General features: G+C 50.3%; 1 protein-coding gene across 1 annotated transcript in view; it reads left to right on the top strand.

The window, feature by feature from the left end:
- cfap43 (cilia and flagella associated protein 43) overlaps window positions 1–19,941 on the top strand; it is a 261,004-nt gene that overhangs the window by 30,986 nt on the left and 210,077 nt on the right. Inside the window, exons 4-5 of the mRNA XM_085996108.1 lie at window positions 1,868–2,035; window positions 5,281–5,431. Of these exons, the coding sequence (XP_085852234.1) occupies window positions 1,868–2,035; window positions 5,281–5,431 (319 nt within the window). The remainder of the gene's footprint in view (window positions 1–1,867; window positions 2,036–5,280; window positions 5,432–19,941) is intronic.

The following is a 19,941-nucleotide window of genomic DNA, read 5'->3' as shown; positions in this document are numbered from 1 at the left end:
GCTGGATCGCTCTTTTTCGGCCGGCACAGACACGATGGGCCGAACAGCCACATTCTGTGCTGTAAATTCCTATGATTCTATGGTACAGATATGTTAATGGAAGTTACTAGGGAACAGTGGAGGGAGCTTTACTCTGTATCTAACCCGTGCTGTACCTGCCCTGGGAGTGTTTGATGTGACAGTGTAGAGAGAGCTTTACTCTGTATCTAACCCGTGCTGTACCTGCCCTGGGAGTGTTTGATGGGACAGTGTAGAGGGAGCTTTACTCTGTATCTAACCCGTGCTGTACCTGCCCTGGGAGTGTTTGATGGGACAGTGTAGAGGGAGCTTTACTCTGTATCTAACCCGTGCTGTACCTGCCCTGGGAGTGTTTGATGGGACAGTGTAGAGGGAGCTTTACTCTGTATCTAACCCGTGCTGTACCTGCCCTGGGAGTGTTTGATGGGACAGTGTAGAGGGAGCTTTACTCTGTATCTAACCCGTGCTGTACCTGCCCTAGGAGTGTTTGATGGGACAGTGTAGAGGGAGCTTTACTCTGTATCTAACCCGTGCTGTACCTGCCCTGGAAGTGTTTGATGGGACAGTGTAGAGGGAGCTTTACTCTGTATCTAACCTGTGCTGTACCTGCCCTGGGAGTGTTTGATGGGGCAGTGTAGAGGGAGCTTTACTCTGTATCTAATCCGTGCTGTACCTGCCCTGGGAGTGTTTGATGGGACAGTGTAGAGGGAGCTTTACTCTGTATCTAACCCGTGCTGTACCTGCCCTGGGAGTGTTTGATGGGACAGTGTAGAGGGAGCTTTACTCTGTATCTAACCCGTGCTGTACCTGCCCTGGGAGTGTTTGATGGGACAGTGTAGAGGGAGCTTTACTCTGTATCTATCCCGTGCTGTACCTGCCCTGGGTGTGTTTGATAGGTTAGTGCGGTGAGCACAATAAAGCTCCCTTCAGTGCCTATTGGGCAAGTGCTGTGCATTCTAAGTGTTGGAGTTTTTTTTTCTTCTTTAATAAATCTGTGAGTTTAAAAAATGAACAGAGTCTTCGATAAAAAATGAATAGAAAACCTTGTAGAATTATTTCACCTTTCATTTACAATATTCTGTACCAACCTTTGTATGCATTTGGAATAATTATTCGGCCTCCGCAGCCCGATTTTGTTTCGCCTATTTGTTCCTTTTCTTCATGATGTCCTGTTCCACATGGCATTCTGTGGCCTAGAGGACAGGTCAGGGAGAACCATGTGCCCCAAGGCCTGTGCTGCCCTGTATCACAATGCTGGGCAGTACCCTCGGGCACACTAACCTCAGTGACTAGCCAAGCCCGCTCTGATTTATTTATCCTTGCCCAGTACAGCAGCCAGGAGCAGCACGGGACTGACTTGTGCTCACCATCACTCCCAGCGGCTGCACTGCGCGTCTCCCAGCGGCTGCACTGCGCGTCTCCCAGCGGCTGCACTGCGCGTCTCCCAGCGGCTGTACTGCGCGTCTCCCAGCGGCTGTACTGCGCGTCTCCCAGCGGCTGTACTGCGCGTCTCCCAGCGGCTGCACTGCGCGTCTCCCAGCGGCTGTACTGCGCGTCTCCCAGCGGCTGTACTGCGCGTCTCCCAGCGGCTGCACTGCGCGTCTCCCAGCGGCTGTACTGCGTGTCTCCCAGCGGCTGCACTGCGCGTCTCCCAGCGGCTGCACTGCGCGTCTCCTAGTGGCTACACTCCTGGTTTTTGGGGAGCTTGGACTCAGATCTGAAGTTCATATCTGTGAAAATCTGACACCTTCAACGTTTTGGCTCTACAGACCTAGTGCTCTGAAAGAATGGTAAAGGTATTGCTGGCTGAGTCTGTTAATCTGATTTCATTATTCTTAACTGTCTCAAGGAACTGGACAACCAGCGATCGTCTCTGCAGTGAGTCTGTTATGGGCATGCAGGCCAATGTCCTGAGCTTCAACCCCATGAACCAGCTCCAGCTGTGTCTGGCCAGCGAGGATTGCCTGTTATTGTGGAATATTGAACGATGCAACGACTTTCACATCTTAAAGCGTGTGTAAGTGGCATAGATTAAAGAGGGCTAATTCAGTTAATGGTTTGTCACAAGCACATTTTTCCATAGGCATCTGGGCATCTACCCAGTCCTGTTTCAATTATACATAGAGCAGAACATAAAGAAAGAAAGACTTGCATTTCTGTAGCACCTTTCACGACCTCAGGATGTCACAAAATGCTTTACAGCCAATGAAGTACTTATGAAGTGTAGTCAGTGTTGTAATGTAGGAAATGTACCTACATCGTAACCCCTTTAAAATTTTGAACACCTCTATCAAATCTCCCTTTAACTTTCTCTGCTCTAAGGAGAACAACCCCAGTTTGTCCAGTCTTGCCACATAACTGAAGCCCCTCATCCCTGGTACCAGTCTAGTAAATCTCCTCTGCACCCTCTCCAAGGCCTTAACGTCCTTCCTAAAGTGTGGTGCCCAGAATTGAACACAATACTCCAGCTGGGGCCTAACCAATGTTTTATAAAGGTTTAGTATAACTTCCTTGCTTTTGTACTCGGGGCCTCTGTTAATAAAGCCAAGGATCCCGTATACTTCTTTAACAGCCTTCTTAACTTGTCCTGCCCCCTTCAAAGATTTCTGTACATACACCCCCAGGTCTCTCTCTTCCTGCATTCCCTTTAAAATTGCACCATTTAGTTTATATGTCCTCTCCTCATTCTTCCGACCACAATGTATCACTTCACTCTTCTCTGTGTTAAATTTCATCTGCCATGTGTCTGCCCATTTTACCAGCCTGTCTATGTCCTCCTGAAGTCTGTTACTATCCTCCTCACTATTTATTATATTTCCGAGTTTCGTGTCATCTGCAAACTTTGAAATTATACTCAAGTCCAGGTCACTAATATATATCAAAAAAGCAGGTCAGTGAAATGTGATGCCAACTGGATTCATAAGACAAGACAAAGTGAAGTAAGTAAGAAAAGCAAACTCTACAAAGCTCTTAGGGTGCAAGGTGAGGTGGGGGAATACTGGGTAGCAGACAGGAACCTCCAAAAACTGTAAAACAGGTGGTCAGGGGGCAAAGAAGGCAGTAGAAATGAGCTTGGCTGTCAAAACTAAGCAACAACACGAAGACATTCCTGCATATTATAACAGAAAGAGGGTTATCAGAGGAGAATTGAAATCCACCAAAGACAAACAGGATTCCAGGTGAGGCTGAACTAAAAGTAGTTAATGTGCTAAATGACTATTTGCTGCAAGCTTCTTCTAGAGAAGGCACTGGTAGCATGTCACCCATCAATGGAGGTTCTACAACGAAACTTAGTGATTGACGTCACTGGCATGAGCCTCCTGGACAGACCGAGGGAGCGCCCCAGGATAGAGGGTGCTGCGCGAGACTGGGGACAAAATACCGACAGTCATCTGAGGGGTTCGGTGAACGCAGGGGAATGTCCCACTGGGTTGGAAATGAGCCGATGTGATATCTACTTTCAAGAAGGGTGAAATCCCCTCCCCGATTACTGCAGCCACTGGGCCTCCATCATGCTGCTAATCTGAACGAAAAACAGAAAATGTTGACAATGAACAGCAGGTCAGTCAGCAGCTGTAAAAGGGAAAGATGCGAGAAGAAGTTTTAGGCGTGCCTCCCCCATCAGACTGGTTTAGGCGTGCCTCCCCCATCAGACTGGTTTAGGCGTGCCTCCCCCATCAGACTGGTTTAGGCGTGCCTCCCCCATCAGACTGGTTTAGGCGTGCCTCCTCCATCAGACTGGTTTAGGCGTGCCTCCTCCATCAGACTGGTTTAGGCGTGCCTCCTCCATCAGACCGGTTTAGGCGTGCCTCCCCCATCAGACTGGTTTAGGCGTGCCTCCCCCATCAGACTGGTTTAGGCGTGCCTCCTCCATCAGACTGGTTTAGGCGTGCCTCCCCCATCAGACTGGTTTAGGCGTGCCTCCTCCATCAGACTGGTTTAGGCGTGCCTCCTCCATCAGACTGGTTTAGGCGTGCCTCCCCCATCAGACTGGTTTAGGCGTGCCTCCCCCATTAGACCTGTTCAGGCGTGTCTCCTTCATCAGACTGGTTTAGAAGGAGGGAAGACTGAGAGGGGAGGAGGAGTTGGACAGATTTGAGGTTCTGGGAAAGTATGGGTTAGAATAGGAGCCAATACGGTGAATCTTGATTTTGAACAGAGGGAGGAGGAAGAGTGTGTAGGACAGGTGATGGGGAACTTAGCAAGAACAGAGGAGGGAAGTTCCCAGCGACACTGACCATAGTAATATCGATAAAATAGAGACAAATGGAAGCTTGTGAGGGAGAGAGAGGAAATGGAGTCTAAAGAGGAGCTATTTATCAATTGACAAGCTTACTGGGGATATAGAAGAAAAGAGACAGACGAGGGAGGGGTAGACTCTAGAGAGGTGTGGAACAGGTGACAGGGAGTCGGCAGCTCGCTTAACATCGCTCCACATTTAAATTTCCATTGACGTCAACGGAAATAAAAATGGGGAGAGATGTGAAAATGGCGAGCAGACTCGCCATCTGCCATTTACACTATGGCACAGAGTCAAGATCTACCCTAGAGAGACGGAGATAAACCAGCGAAGGTATGGGGGTGCAGTATGGGGATGTAAAGCACTGGAGCCCGAACATGCTGCACCTTGAGGGTAGGGTGCAACTATCAACCTGCTGCTCCCTGCAGAGATTCCGATCCCACTATGGGGAAGCATCGAGCTTAGGTTAATCCAGGTAATGTTATCCTACCCCCACCCCCACTCCTTCCCCCGCCAAGCGGGAATCTGTCCGGATCCGATTGGGCGCTCGTTTTACTTCCTACCCGGGCGGAGTCTAAAGCGGGCGCCCGATCCGACCCCATCAGTTTGCCGCCGCGCAGGTTAGGTTGCGATGACCCCGCCCCCGATATGTTTCCCCCGGGAAGCAAGGGAATAGTCAGTGCAAGAGATCCTGTGCAAGCACCACCTGGCAGTGTATTCAAGACAGGCCTCGATGGAGGTCAGGGACTTTGTACCTGGGTCTCGGCCAGTGTAACGTATGAAGCAGTCTCTAGTTATGAGATGGAGCTGATGGTGATGAATGCAACTAAACCTTAATACATTAAAATAAAAATAGGCACTTGAAGAGGAGTGAAGGTGAGTTTAACATTTAATTGGGTGCATTGAATACAATTACCAATAAGTGAAGGGATGTCACCTTTTTATCTGCAGCGCTGAGTAAATCACAATATCTCCAAATCAAAAATATTAATAAAACCCTTTCTGTTTTTTTTTGCCTGAAGAAATGTAAAGCTCCCCGCGGAAGACGGATCTATGACAGTTCCAGAGGATGTTGCAATGGGGCTTGACAGCAATGCGTTAACCTACTATGGCCCAAGGATGTTACTATCATCCCAGGCAGGTCTTGTAGGAAACATGGCCGATACATTTATGGTAAGTTGCTTCAGGTGTTTGTTCACATGAGTGCACCAGAGTTCAGCCTGATCCTCACCTCAACTGGTGTCAACGCAGCATAGAATCATACAGCACAAAAGGAGGCCATTCGGCCCATCGTGCCTGTGCCGGCTCTTTGAAAGAGCGCTCCAATTAGTCTCACTTCCCCCTGCTCTTTCCCCATAACCTTGCAAATCTTTCCACATACATGTTTTTCAGCAATTTGGAACAGGGACCCTGGCTACTTTTTCTTTCCCAGTCAATGAATGCTGAGGCCAAATGTTGCAGCCGGTGCCCAGCCTCCCCTCAGCCTGGCGAAGATGTGAGACGCAGTAGCACCTCCTCCCAGCAGCTCCGAGGATAACATCCCTGAGCCACAGAGACCAGGTTTGATACAAAGCTCTCCACCACTGGGGATTTCCTCACCTCGTGTCTGGGTCTGTTGTAGACTAATTGATGGAGATTGATTGCTGTGATTGGCAGAAGGCGAGCTAGATGGACCTCGGTCTTTTCTCGTCTAGCAATTCCGATGATCCTGTGAGTTAGCCAGTTTCAACCAGGCTAATAACTGGGGCATCGCAGTTGGTCTCAGTGCCCTGGGTTTTCAAGGGAACATCAGCTAGAGTTCCTGCTGCTGATTGCTGTCCTGTTGCATACTGCCCGTGTGTGGATGCTGAACGAGGGCAGCCTGAGTTTGGTGTGAAGTTCTTGGTCAGAGACTTTACAAGCATTCTGTGTCGAGGCTCCACTAAGATTAAGAACAGTGATTCAAACGCTTAACTGCGATTGGACAATCATTCAACCTACCGTCAAAGGACATCTGGGGACGTGTGCCAAAATTGGGAGAGCTGTCCTATAGACTAGTCAAGCAACAGCCTGACATAGTCATACTCACAGAATCATAGCTTTCAGCCAATGTCCCAGACTCCTCCATCACCATCCCTGGGTATGTCCTGTCCCACCGGCAGGACAGACCCACCAGGGGTGGTGGCACAGTGGTATACAGTCAGGAAGGAGTGGCCCTGGGAGTCCTCAACATTGACTCTGGACCCCATAAAGTCTCATGGCTTCAGGTCAAGCATGGGCAAGGAAACCTCCTGCTGATTACCACCTACCGCCCTCCCTCAGCTGATGAATCAGTACTCCGCCATGTTGAACACCACTTGGAAGAAGCACTGAAAGTAGCACGGCCACAAAATGTACTCTGGGTGGGGGACTTCAATGTCCATCACCAAGAGTGGCTCAGCAGCACCACTACTGACCGAGCTGGCCAAGTCCTGACGGACATAGCTGCCAGTCTGGGCCTGCGACAGATGGTGAGAGAACCAACACAAGGGAGAAACCTATTTGACCTCGCCCTCACCAATCTACCTGTCACAGATGCATCTGTCCATGACAGTATTGGTAGCAGTGACCACCGCACAGTCATTGTGTTGTGTGGCACTACCACCGTGCTAAATGGGATAGATTCAGAACAGATCTAGCAGCTCAAAACTGGGCATCCATGAGGCGCTGTGGGCCATCAGCAGCAGCAGAATTGTATTCCACCACAATCTGTAACCTCATGGCCTGGCATATCCCTCACTCTACCATTACCATCAAGCCAGGGGACCAACCCTGGTTCAATAAGGAGTGTAGAAGAGCATGCCAGGAGCAGCACCAAGCGTACCTAAATATGCGGTGCCAACTGGGGAAGCTGCAACACAGGACTACATGCATGCTAAGAAGTGGAAGCAGCATGCTATAGACAGGGCTAAGCGATCCCACAATCAACGGATCAGATCAAAGTTCTGCAGTCCTGCCACATCCAGTCGTGAATGGTAGTGGACCATTAAACAACTAATGGGAGGAGGAGGCTCCATGAATATCCCCATCCTCAATGATGGTGGATGTAGTGTATGTAACCGTTCCACCTTTAAGAGAACTATTTTAAGGGTTGCACTACTTTATCTTGGCTGCTGTATACTGTAATACCGGCGGTGACCACACCGGTATATAAGTGCTGTGTAATGATTTATTGGGCAGTTCCGCCCTGACCTTCGACTAGTAAAGACCTGTTAAAAGTTACTCTTGTGGTCTGTGTAGTAATTCGCATTATAACACACAGACTTAACAGTGGCGACAAGTACGATCTTACCCTGCGGCAGAGATACATCCAAGGCAGTTTCGAGAAGAGGCATCCGCCCTCATCATTCTGCAGAGAAAAGACTCGGGTCTACAGAGCAAAGGAAGAATTCTGACACGAAGCCTTCCATCAGCAACAGGCAGTGATCATCCCTTCTATCACGAAGAAATTGACTCAGAGACTAAGGTCCTGAATTTAAACAAGGGGAATTATGATGCCATGAGACGGGAACTGAGTAGGTCTGATTGGACAACGTTCCTGGGAGGACTGGAGGTAGATAAACAATGGCAAACATTTAAAGATAGAATGACAAAATTGCAAAAATTGTTTATACCAATCTGGCATAAAAGGAAATCTAAAAAGGTGACTCAACCGTGGATAACAGGGGAAATTAGAGACAGCATAAAATCCAAAGATAGGGCGTATAAAATAGCCAAAAAAAGCGCCAGAGCGGAAGATTGGGAACAGTTTAAGATAGAGCAAAGGAGGGCAAAGGGCATGATCAAGAGGGGCAAAATAGCTTACGAAAACAAGCTGGCGGAAAATATAAAAACTAACTCCAAAAGCTTTTATAAATATATCAAAAGGAAAAGACTGGTGAAAACCAAAGTTGGTCCATTGCAGTCAGATACGGGGGAATATATAATGGGAAATAAGGAAATGGCAGATCAACTAAATGCATACTTTGGGTCAGTCTTTACGAAGGAAGACACAAAAAACCTCCCTGGGATATCGGGAAAAATAGGGACATTGGCAAAGGAGGAACTGACGCAAATCAATATCTCTAAGGATATGGTGTTAAGGAAGCTAAAGGGATTGAAGGTGGACAAATCCCCAGGGCCTGATAACATGCATCCTAGGGTACTGAAGGAGGTGGCCCTAGAGATAGCGGATGCACTAAGGATGATTTTTCAGAATTCATTAGACTCGGGAACAGTGCCGATGGATTGGAGGGTAGCTAACGTTACCCCACTATTCAAAAAGGGGGGTAGGGAAAAAGCAGGTAATTACAGACCTGTAAGCCTTACATCAGTTGTGGGCAAAATGCTGGAGTCCATCATTAAGGATGAAATAGCGGAGCACTTAGCAAATGGGGACAGGATAGGACAGAGTCAACATGGATTTACAAAGGGTAAATCGTGCTTGACTAATCTATTGGAATTTTTTGAGGGAGTAACTGGTAGAATAGATGGGGGAGAGCCAGTAGATGTGGTGTACCTGGACTTCCAAAAGGCCTTCGATAAGGTCCCACATAAAAGATTAGCATGGAAAATTGAGGCTCATGGGATAAAGGGGAAAGTTTTGGCGTGGATAGGGAACTGGCTGTCAGATAGAAAACAGAGAGTTGGAATAAACGGCTCATTTTCTGAATGGCAGGCAGTAACAAGTGGGGTACCACAGGGATCTGTCCTGGGCCCCCAGCTGTTCACAATTTACATTAATGACCTGGATCAGGGAGTCGGATGCAGCATTTCCAAATTTGCAGACGACACTAAACTAGGAGGGGGGGTGGGCTCAGAGGAAGAGACCAGGAAGCTCCAGAGCGATTTGGACAGACTGGGCGATTGGGCGGATAAATGGCAGATGCACTATAATGTGGACAAGTGCGAAGTTATCCACCTTGGGTGCAGGAACGGGAGGGCAAATTATTATTTAAATGGCAATAGATTGGGAGAGGGGGAAGTACAGAGAGACCTGGGTGTTCTTGTACACCAGTCACTGAAGGCGAGCATGCAGGTGCAACAGGCGGTCAAGAAGGCAAACGGTATGCTGGCCTTCATAGCAAAAGGGTTAGAATACAGGAACAGGGATACCTTGCTGCAGCTGTACAGGGCACTGGTGAGACCACACCTCGAGTACTGTGTACAGTTTTGGTCGCCTCATCTGAGGAAGGATGTTCTTGCCATGGAGGGGGTGCAGCGGCGATTCACCAGGCTGATACCAGGAATGGCGGGAATGACCTATGAGGAGAGACTATGTAGTTTAGGGATGTACACACTGGAGTTTAGAAGATTGAGAGGGGACCTCATAGAAGTGTATAAAATTCTGACAGGTCTAGACAGACTGGATGCAGAAGGAATGTTTCCCTTGGCGGGTGAGAACAGAACTAGAGGACATAATTTAAGGATAAGGGCTAAACCATTTAGGACAGAGATGAGGGGGAATTTCTTCACTCAGAGAGTGGTGAACCTGTGGAACTCATTGCCACAGAGGGCAGTGTACGCCAGCTCATTAAATATATTTAAGAGGGAATTAGATATATTTCTACGGGCAAAAGGGGTTAAGGGTTACGGAGAGAAGGCGGGGACGGGATACTGAATTAAAGGATCAGCCATGATCTCATCGAATGGCGGAGCAGGCACGAAGGGCCGAATGGCCTACTCCTGCTCCTATCTTCTATGTATCTATGTATCTATGTATCACGGTGGTGGGTAAGCCGATCAGCGACGAGCAGCCAGTCGGCCACGGTTGCTGTGAAGTAGGGGAGGGAAAAACGGAGGATATAAGGGCGGAGAACTCGACCACGGCCGGGGAAAAGAGCCGGACAGAAGTCGGGGCGCGAGGCGCAGCGACCGGGACAGCGTAAGCGCGGGAGAAAATTAAAAAAAAAAACCGCGGAGACCTCAGCTGCAGCCGGGGGGGAAAGGACCGGACTGCAAGAGGGGCTGGGAGGCACGATTTGAAAAACCGCTGGGGAGGGCGAACGCAGCAATACGGCAATCGCCATTACAGCCAGCGGGGGAGAAAGGCAAACGCGGGAAGCCGCCATTTTCGTAGGCGGGGAAGAAGACAAGCGCGGGAAACCGCCATTTTGAAAAAAAATGTTAAAGAAAAATTTCTTTTTGTTTCTCAAGAAGATTGTGAGGATGCCTAAGCGTGGTAACATCAACGATTTCGATCCCGATGTGGAAGATTGGGCCACGTATGTTGAACGCATAGAGATATATTGTAAGGCAAATAAAATATCAAATGAAGATAAAGCACTAACCTTACTAAACTCAATGGGTGCGAAGACATACGGGCTATTGAAGCATCTTCTATCACCAGCTAAACCGACGGATCAGACTTTCGCTAATATTGTTGCTGTCCTGAAGAATCATTTGAACCCCACACCGCTGATGTTAGCGGAACGATTTAAATTTTATGCGAGAACGCAACTGAAAGAGGAAAGCAACGCGGAGTATTTAATTGAACTGCGTAAGCTAGCGAAATACTGTCAGTTTGGGGAAAACCTGACAGAGGCACTGAGAGACAAATTCGTGTGTGGATTGTCGAAAGAAGGAACACAAAAGCGGTTGCTTGAAGAGAATGATCTTACACTTGATAAGGCTGTCACTATTGCAGCATCGCACGAAGCCGCAGCAAGAGGCACTGCGGAAATGCAGCTGAAGGCAGCGGTACTCAGCGTAGATCAAATGGCTTTGGGTACAACGAAATGTTATCGTTGTGGAAAGACAACACACGATCAGAACCAACGCTGGTTTAAAGACCAGGAATGTAGAAAATGTGGCAAGCTTGGTCACATAGCTAAAGTATGCCGGTCAGGAAAGAAGACCAGCAACAAAAAGTCACCGCAGGAAAAGTGCAGAAAGGTACATAAGGTGGCTGAGAAGAGTTCGGATGAACAGAATTCGGATTCAGACTCCAACAGCAAGGAACTGGGTAGTCTGAGAATTCACAATGTGAGTAAGGAAGCTGACCGACAAACTATCTGGGCCACACTGCAGATAGCAGGAGTCCACGTGAAGATGGAATTGGACACCGGATCGGCGTTGACGGTCATGAATAAGCAAGATTACAAAAAGTTATTCACATATATTCCCCTACGGGATATGGAGATAGTATTGCAGACATACACGGGGCAAAGAGTATACCCCATCGGAAAGATAAAAGTCAAGGTGGTACACAAGGGCAAAGCACACCAAGGAATGGTCATATATGTACTACCTGAGGGAGGTCCACCACTTCTGGGACGGGAGTGGATCAGGAAAATAAATATGGACTGGCACTCCCTAAAAACAATAACGGTAGATTCCGGGAAAAAGAAAGATGTCAAACCTGAACGATTGTCCAGAATATTGGATGAGGGCATATGCAGCAGTGACAGTGACAAAGCAGAGAGTGAGAACTCGGTGAAGACAATCAGCTCAGACTCTGGAACTGATGATGGTAAGACCAGCCCATGTGCAAAAGACAAGTCTAAAATGGACTTGCAGACTAATGATTTAAAAACGAAGGAGTGCATAAATGCTTCAGAAGAGAACAAAGTATCAGAACAGAATTCCACTGAACAACAACAACATAGTTTGACAGAGAATTCTGAGTCTGTCCAGTCTACAGACATGCACATTTCTGAGGAACACCAGGCTCGAACTCAACTCAATTTCAAACTACAACAGCAATTAGAACAAATGATTCGTCGTTTTGAGCAAGAGATGAATGCAAAGAAAAAGTTCTTTGACACGGAGTTGGAGAATCTGGGAAGACAGCAGAAGCAACTGATTGAGAAAATGGAGCAGGAACACACAAACCGTCTGCGCGATGAGGCCAAACGAATCAAAGCTGAGCAAGAAAGGGAATATGTCAAATTCATCGATCAGTTGAAAGCTAAGACGAAAGAGCACCCTTTTGTGAGCAGTGTCAGCAGTAATAAGCCACTCAGGGAATTGGTGGCAGAGGCAAAAGCTGAAGTGATGGAGGAAATAGACGACAATAGAGAAGAAGCAGAAGATGATGACTCATCTGAACCATTATCACCCCTACCAGGTCACACACGTGGTCCCTCCGAACTGAGCCAAATCAGTCTGGAAGTAGAAAAACTTCCCAAGGTACTCGAGCCTTTAGAAGTCAGCAATGCTGGTTCGGCAGTTACGAAAGTTCAAGCCGTTAAGTCCAGTGAAGGACTATTAGATGAGTCACCCCAGCAACGAGAACCTACTACACCACCGAAAACTACTACACCACCGAGGCGTTATCCGGACCGAGTCAGGAGGCACAGGAGGCGCCGCCTCAGAGACTGAATCTGTGAACTGTTGTTACATGAAGTTGTGTATATATGTTATGATGTTAGGTTGAATGGGGAATATATACGGTTAAGCTAAAAAGGGAGGATTGTAGTGTATGTAACCGTTCCACCTTTAAGAGAACTATTTTGTAACCGTTCCACCTTTAAGAGAACTATTTTAAGGGTTGCACTACTTTATCTTGGCTGCTGTATACTGTAATACCGGCGGTGACCACACCGGTATATAAGTGCTGTGTAATGATTTATTGGGCAGTTCCGCCCTGACCTTCGACTAGTAAAGACCTGTTAAAAGTTACTCTTGTGGTCTGTGTAGTAATTCGCATTATAACACACAGACTTAACAGTGGAGACCAGCACGTGAGTGCAAAAGACAAGGCTGAAGTGTTTGCAACCATTTTCAGCCAGAAGTGCTGAGTGGATGATCCAGATTGGCCTCCTCCTGAGGTCCCCACCATCACAGAAGCCAGTCTTCAGCCAATTCGATTCACTCCACGTGGTATCAAGAAAGGGCTGAGCACACTGGATACAGCAAAGGCTGTGGGCCCCGACAACATCCCGTCTGTTGTGCTGAAGACTTGTGCTCCAGAACTAGCCACGCCTCTAGCCAAGCTGTTCCAGTACAGTTACAACACTGGCATCTATTCGACAATGTGGAAAACTGCCCAGGTATGTCCTATCCTCAAAAAGCAGGACAAATCCAATCCGGCCAATGACCACCCCATCAGTCTACCCTCAATCATCAGCAAAGTGATGGAAGGTGTCGTCGACAGTGCTATCAAGCAGCACTTAATCACCAATAACCTGCTCACTGATGCCCAGTTTGGGTTCTGCCAGGACCACTCGGCTCCCGACCACATTACAGCCTTGGTCCAAACATGGACAAAGGAGCTGAATTCCACAGGTGAGGTGAGAGTGACTGTCCTTGACATCAAGGCAGCATTTGACCGAGTGTGGCATCAAGGAGCCCTAGTAAAACTGTAGTCAATTGGAATCGAGGGGAAACTCTCCACTGGCTGGGCCATACCTAGCACAAAGGAAGATGGTTGTGATGGTTGGAGGTCAATCATCACAGCCCCAGGACATAGCTGTAGGAGTTCCTCAGGGCAGTGTCCTAGGCTCAACCATCTTCAGCTGCTTCATCAATGACCTTCCCTCCATCATAAGGTCAGAAGTGGGGATGTTCGCTGATGACTGCACAGTGTTCAGTGCCATTCACAACTCCTCAGATAATGAAGCAGTCCGTGCCCGCATGCAGCAAGACCTGGACAACATTCAGGCTTGGGCTGAGTAGTGGCAGGTAACATTTGTGCCACATCCTTGATGCCACACTCGGTCAAATGTTGCCTTGATGTCAAGGCAATGACTGTCTTCAACAAGCGAGCATCTAACCACCAACCCTTGACATTCAATGGCATTACCATCGCCGAATCCCCCACCATCAATATCCTGGGCGTCACTATTGACCAGAAACTTAACTGGACCAGCCACATAAATACTGTGGCAACAAGAGCAGGTCTGAGGCTGGGTATTCTGTGGCGAGTGTCTCACCTCCTGACTCCCCAAAGCCTTTCCACCATCTACAAGGCACAAGTAAGGAGTGTGATGGAATACTCTCCACTTGCCTGGATGAGTTGCAGCTCCAACAACACTCAAGAAGCTCGACACCATCTAGGACAAAGTAGCCCGCTTGATTGGCACCCCATCCACCACCTTAAACATTCACTCACTCCCTCCACCACCGGCGTACCGTGGCTGCAGTGTGTACCATCTACAAGATGCACTGCAGCAACTCACCAAGGCTTCTTCGGCAGCACCTCCCAAACCCGCGACCTCTTCCACCTAGAAGGACAAGGGCAGCAGGCGCATGGGAACACCACCACCTCCAAGTTCCCCTCCAAGTCACACACCATCCTGATTTGGAAGTATATCACCGATCCTTCATCGTCGCTGGGTCAAAACCCTGGAACTCCCTCCCTAACAGCACTGTGGGAGTACCTTCACCACACGGACTGCAGCGGTTCAAGAAGGCGACTCACCAGCACCTTCTCAAGGGCAATTAGGGATGGGCAATAAATGCCGGGCTTGCCAGCAGTGCCCACATCCCATGAACGACTATAAAAAAAGGTACGTTTTCCGAGTCCTACCATGGCACCGGTGTGCATCCTGGGTGCACTGCCTGTGATGGAGTTGAGTGGATGGGATATTCCCCCAGTAGTGCACACGCAGTTTCCGATCGGGTGAGGTACCTCCCCACGGCCGAGGTCTCCGAACATCTCACCTGCAGAATGAGCCAATCTTCACGCGTTCAGTGCAGTAGTAGCAAGCCTCATGGTCCGCAGTACAAGTTCAAAAAAACTAGCAGAGAGAAATGGGGAATTATTGATTGGCTGTATCTTGTTTTATCATTTTAGAAGATAAATTCTGGAATGAATTGAAATTCTGGAATATCATTCCCTATCCTGGTAGAGTTATTTCTCAGTTCAGTTTCTGTGTGGTTGTGATAAAACATCCTGATGCCAGTGCCGCTTTGAAGTTAATGTTGGCCCACCTTTTTGGAAAGCACGCGTGTCAATGAAAAGTGCAATTTCCCTGCAGTGCAATGGAATTACTGTATGGAAGGGGCTGGGGAACTCGTTGCCTGGCACAGGGACCGGCCCTAAGACATGAGGCACTCGGACTTTCCCTGGACTTGCGTTTCATTGGTTTGCACCAACAATGCACCATGTCTTGGTGAACGCTGACTGTATATCATTAATCTCTGCAAATGGGACACCAGCCAGTCGCCCTAGTGCACCTGAACACGCAGTGCGTCGGAAGGTTGCTTTCACAGATGTGTTTATTGATTTGTCATAACTGGTTACGCACGGCAGTTATTAATATTCCACAGCAGTGAAAAACCAATGTCTCAGCGGTCCAATACCATGTATGGAAGGTGAGAGTCCATGACCCATTCAGACAGCACTGCTTGTGGCACTGGTAATACAGCCTGGTCTTCCCCCTGCCTTCCCTTTTACCTGTGACTTGGTGTTTTGTCAGCTTTCGGGTCTCCGTGCACAGCTGGCCCACCTGTGGGATGTCCAATCGAGCTGCGATTCAGTACTGCACCTTCTGCAGCTAAAGAATGTACGAGGATGTTATTCGGAGATGGGGCTATCCCAGCTTCTACAAAGTGGCCCCATTAAAATAGAACTAATTAATGCAACTGTCGGACCTACATCAATTTGTTTACATTCCCTTTGGGTACAGCCAGCCTCACTTGGCAAACATCCAAAGTGGCATCACTGAAATCAGGAGCTTACTGTGCAGGAAACCACAGATGCATTTCCCATCATTTGTGGTGTCACTAATCCTGAGACTGGACCCAACTCCAACACTAACCCCTGCCCAGCCCCAACTCCAAACCTATCCTCAGACCCAACCCTAACCCCTGCCCCAGACCCAATCCTAACCTATCCCCAGCCCCAACCCTAACCCCAGCCCAGCCCCAACTCCAAACCTATCCTCAGACCCAACCCTAACCCCTGCCCCAGACCCAATCCTAACCCCAGCCCCAACCCTAACCCCAGCCCAGCCCCAACTCCAAACCTATCCTCAGACCCAACCAATGCCCAGCCCCAACTCCAAACCTATCCTCAGACCCAACCCTAACCCCAGCCCAGCCCCAATCCTAACCTATCCCCAGAACCAATCCTAACCCCAGCTCCAGACCCAACTCAACCTATCCTCAGACCCAACCCTAACCCCTGCCCAGCCCCAACTCCAAACCTATCCTCAGACCCAACCCTAACCCCAGCCCCAGACCCAATCCTAACCTATCCTCAGACCCAACCCTAACCCCAGCCCAGCCCCAACTCCAAACCTATCCCCAGACCCAACCCTAACCCCAGCCCAGCACCAACTCCAAACCTATCCTCAGACCCAACCCTAACCCCAGCCCAGCCCCAACTCCAAACCTATCCTCAGACCCAATCCTAACCCCAGCCCAGCCCCAACTCCAAACCTATCCTCAGACCCAACCCTAACCCCAGCCCAGCCCCAACTCCAAACCTATCCTCAGACCCAACCCTAACCCCAGCCCAGCCCCAACTCCAAACCTATCCTCAGACCCAACCCTAACCCCAGCCCCAGACCCAATCCTAACCTATCCTCAGCCCCAACCCTAACCCCAGCCCAGCCCCAACTCCAAACCTATCCTCAGACCCAACCAATGCCCAGCCCCAACTCCAAACCTATCCTCAGACCCAACCCTAACCCCAGCCCAGCCCCAATCCTAACCTATCCCCAGAACCAACCCTAACCCCAGCTCCAGACCCAACTCAACCTATCCTCAGACCCAACCCTAACCCCTGCCCAGCCCCAACTCCAAACCTATCCTCAGACCCAACCCTAACCCCAGCCCCAGACCCAATCCTAACCTATCCTCAGACCCAACGCTAACCCCAGCCCAGCCCCAACTCCAAACCTATCCCCAGACCCAACCCTAACCCCAGCCCAGCCCCAACTCCAAACCTATCCTCAGACCCAACCCTAACCCCAGCCCAGCCCCAACTCCAAACCTATCCTCAGACCCAATCCTAACCCCAGCCCAGCCCCAACTCCAAACCTATCCTCAGACCCAACCCTAACCCCAGCCCCAGACCCAATCCTAACCTATCCTCAGACCCAACCCTAACCCCAGCCCAGCCCCAACTCCAAACCTATCCTCAGACCCAACCCTAACCCCAGCCCAGCCCCAACTCCAAACCTATCCTCAGACCCAACCCTAACCCCAGCCCCAGACCCAATCCTAACCTATCCTCAGCCCCAACCCTAACCCCAGCCCAGCCCCAACTCCAAACCTATCCTCAGACCCAACCAATGCCCAGCCCCAACTCCAAACCTATCCTCAGACCCAACCCTAACCCCAGCCCAGCCCCAATCCTAACCTATCCCCAGAACCAACCCTAACCCCAGCTCCAGACCCAACTCAACCTATCCTCAGACCCAACCCTAACCCCTGCCCAGCCCCAACTCCAAACCTATCCTCAGACCCAACCCTAACCCCAGCCCCAGACCCAATCCTAACCTATCCTCAGACCCAACCCTAACCCCAGCCCAGCCCCAACTCCAAACCTATCCCCAGACCCAACCCTAACCCCAGCCCAGCCCCAACTCCAAACCTATCCTCAGACCCAACCCTAACCCCAGCCCAGCCCCAACTCCAAACCTATCCTCAGACCCAACCCTAACCCCAGCCCAGCCCCAACTCCAAACCTATCCTCAGACCCAACCCTAACCCCAGCCCCAGACCCAATCCTAACCTATCCTCAGACCCAACCCTAACCCCAGCCCAGCCCCAACTCCAAACCTATCCTCAGACCCAATCCTAACCCCAGCCCAGCCCCAACTCCAAACCTATCCTCAGACCCAACCCTAACCCCAGCCCCAGACCCAATCCTAACCTATCCTCAGACCCAACCCTAACCCCAGCCCAGCCCCAACTCCAAACCTATCCTCAGACCCAACCCTAACCCCAGCCCAGCCCCAACTCCAAACCTATCCTCAGACCCAACCCTAACCCCAGCCCCAGACCCAATCCTAACCTATCCTCAGACCCAACCCTAACCCCAGCCCAGCCCCAACTCCAAACCTATCCTCAGACCCAACCCTAACCCCAGCCCAGCCCCAACTCCAAACCTATCCTCAGACCCAATCCTAACCCCAGCCCAGCCCCAACTCCAAACCTATCCTCAGACCCAACACTAACCCCTGCCCAGCCCCAACTCCAAACCTATCCTCAGACCCAACCCTAACCCCAGCCCAGCCCCAATCCTAACCTATCCTCAGACCCAACCCTAACCCCAGCCCAGCCCCAACTCCAAACCTATCCTCAGACCCAACCCTAACCCCTGCCCAGCCCCAACTCCAAACCTATCCTCAGACCCAACCCTAACCCCAGCCCAGCCCCAACTCCAAACCTATCCTCAGACCCAACCCTAACCCCAGCCCAGCCCCAACTCCAAACCTATCCTCAGACCCAACCCTAACCCCAGCCCAGCCCCAACTCCAAACCTATCCTCAGACCCAACCCTAACCCCAGCCCAGCCCCAACTCCAAACCTATCCTCAGACCCAACCCTAACCCCAGCCCAGCCCCAACTCCAAACCTATCCTCAGACCCAACCCTAACCCCAGCCCAGCCCCAACTCCAAACCTATCCTCAGACCCAACCCTAACCCCAGCCCAGCCCCAACTCCAAACCTATCCTCAGACCCAACCCTAACCCCTGTCCCAGCCCCAATCCTAACCTATCCTCAGACCCAACCCTAACCCCAGCCCAGCCCCAACTCCAAACCTATCCCCAGACCCAACCCTAACCCCAGCCCAGCCCCAACTCCAAACCTATCCTCAGACCCAACCCTAACCCCAGCCCCAGACCCAATCCTAACCTATCCTCAGACTGAACCCTAACCCCTGTCCCAGCCCCAATCCTAACCTATCCTCAGACTGAACCCTAACCCCAGCCCAGCCCCAACTCCAAACCTATCCTCAGACCCAACCCTAACCCCAGCCCAGCCCCAACTCCAAACCTATCCTCAGACCCAACCCTAACCCCAGCCCAGCCCCAACTCCAAACCTATCCTCAGACCCAACCCTAACCCCTGTCCCAGCCCCAATCCTAACCTATCCTCAGACCCAACCCTAACCCCAGCCCAGCCCCAACTCCAAACCTATCCTCAGACCCAACCCTAACCCCAGCCCAGCCCCAACTCCAAACCTATCCTCAGACCCAACACTAACCCCTGTCCCAGCCCCAATCCTAACCTATCCTCAGACCCAACACTAACCCCTGTCCCAGCCCCAATCCTAACCTATCCTCAGACCCAATCCTAACCCCAGCCCAGCCCCAACTCCAAACCTATCCTCAGACCCAACCCTAACCCCAGCCCAGCCCCAACTCCAAACCTATCCTCAGACCCAACACTAACCCCTGTCCCAGCCCCAATCCTAACCTATCCTCAGACCCAACACTAACCCCTGTCCCAGCCCCAATCCTAACCTATCCTCAGACCCAATCCTAACCCCAGCCCAGCCCCAACTCCAAACCTATCCTCAGACCCAACACTAACCCCAGCCCAGACCCAATCCTAACCTATCCTCAGACTGAACCCTAACCCCAGCCCAGCCCCAACTCCAAACCTATCCTCAGACCCAACACTAACCCCTGTCGCAGCCCCAATCCTAACCTATCCTCAGACTGAACCCTAACCCCAATCCCAACCCCAGCCCTATCACCAGCCTAACCCAGCTGTAACCTTTACATATATCCTGTCATTCATGGTGCAGCGTGCTGTAGTATTCCTGAGTGTCTCTGGAGCAA

The sequence above is a fragment of the Somniosus microcephalus genome, chromosome 8, assembly GCF_052327205.1.
Source record: "Somniosus microcephalus isolate GS21.2 chromosome 8, FLI_Smic_1.0, whole genome shotgun sequence".
NCBI classification, from domain to species: Eukaryota; Metazoa; Chordata; class Chondrichthyes; order Squaliformes; family Somniosidae; genus Somniosus; species Somniosus microcephalus.
This window is presented reverse-complemented; position numbering and strand designations above follow the sequence as displayed.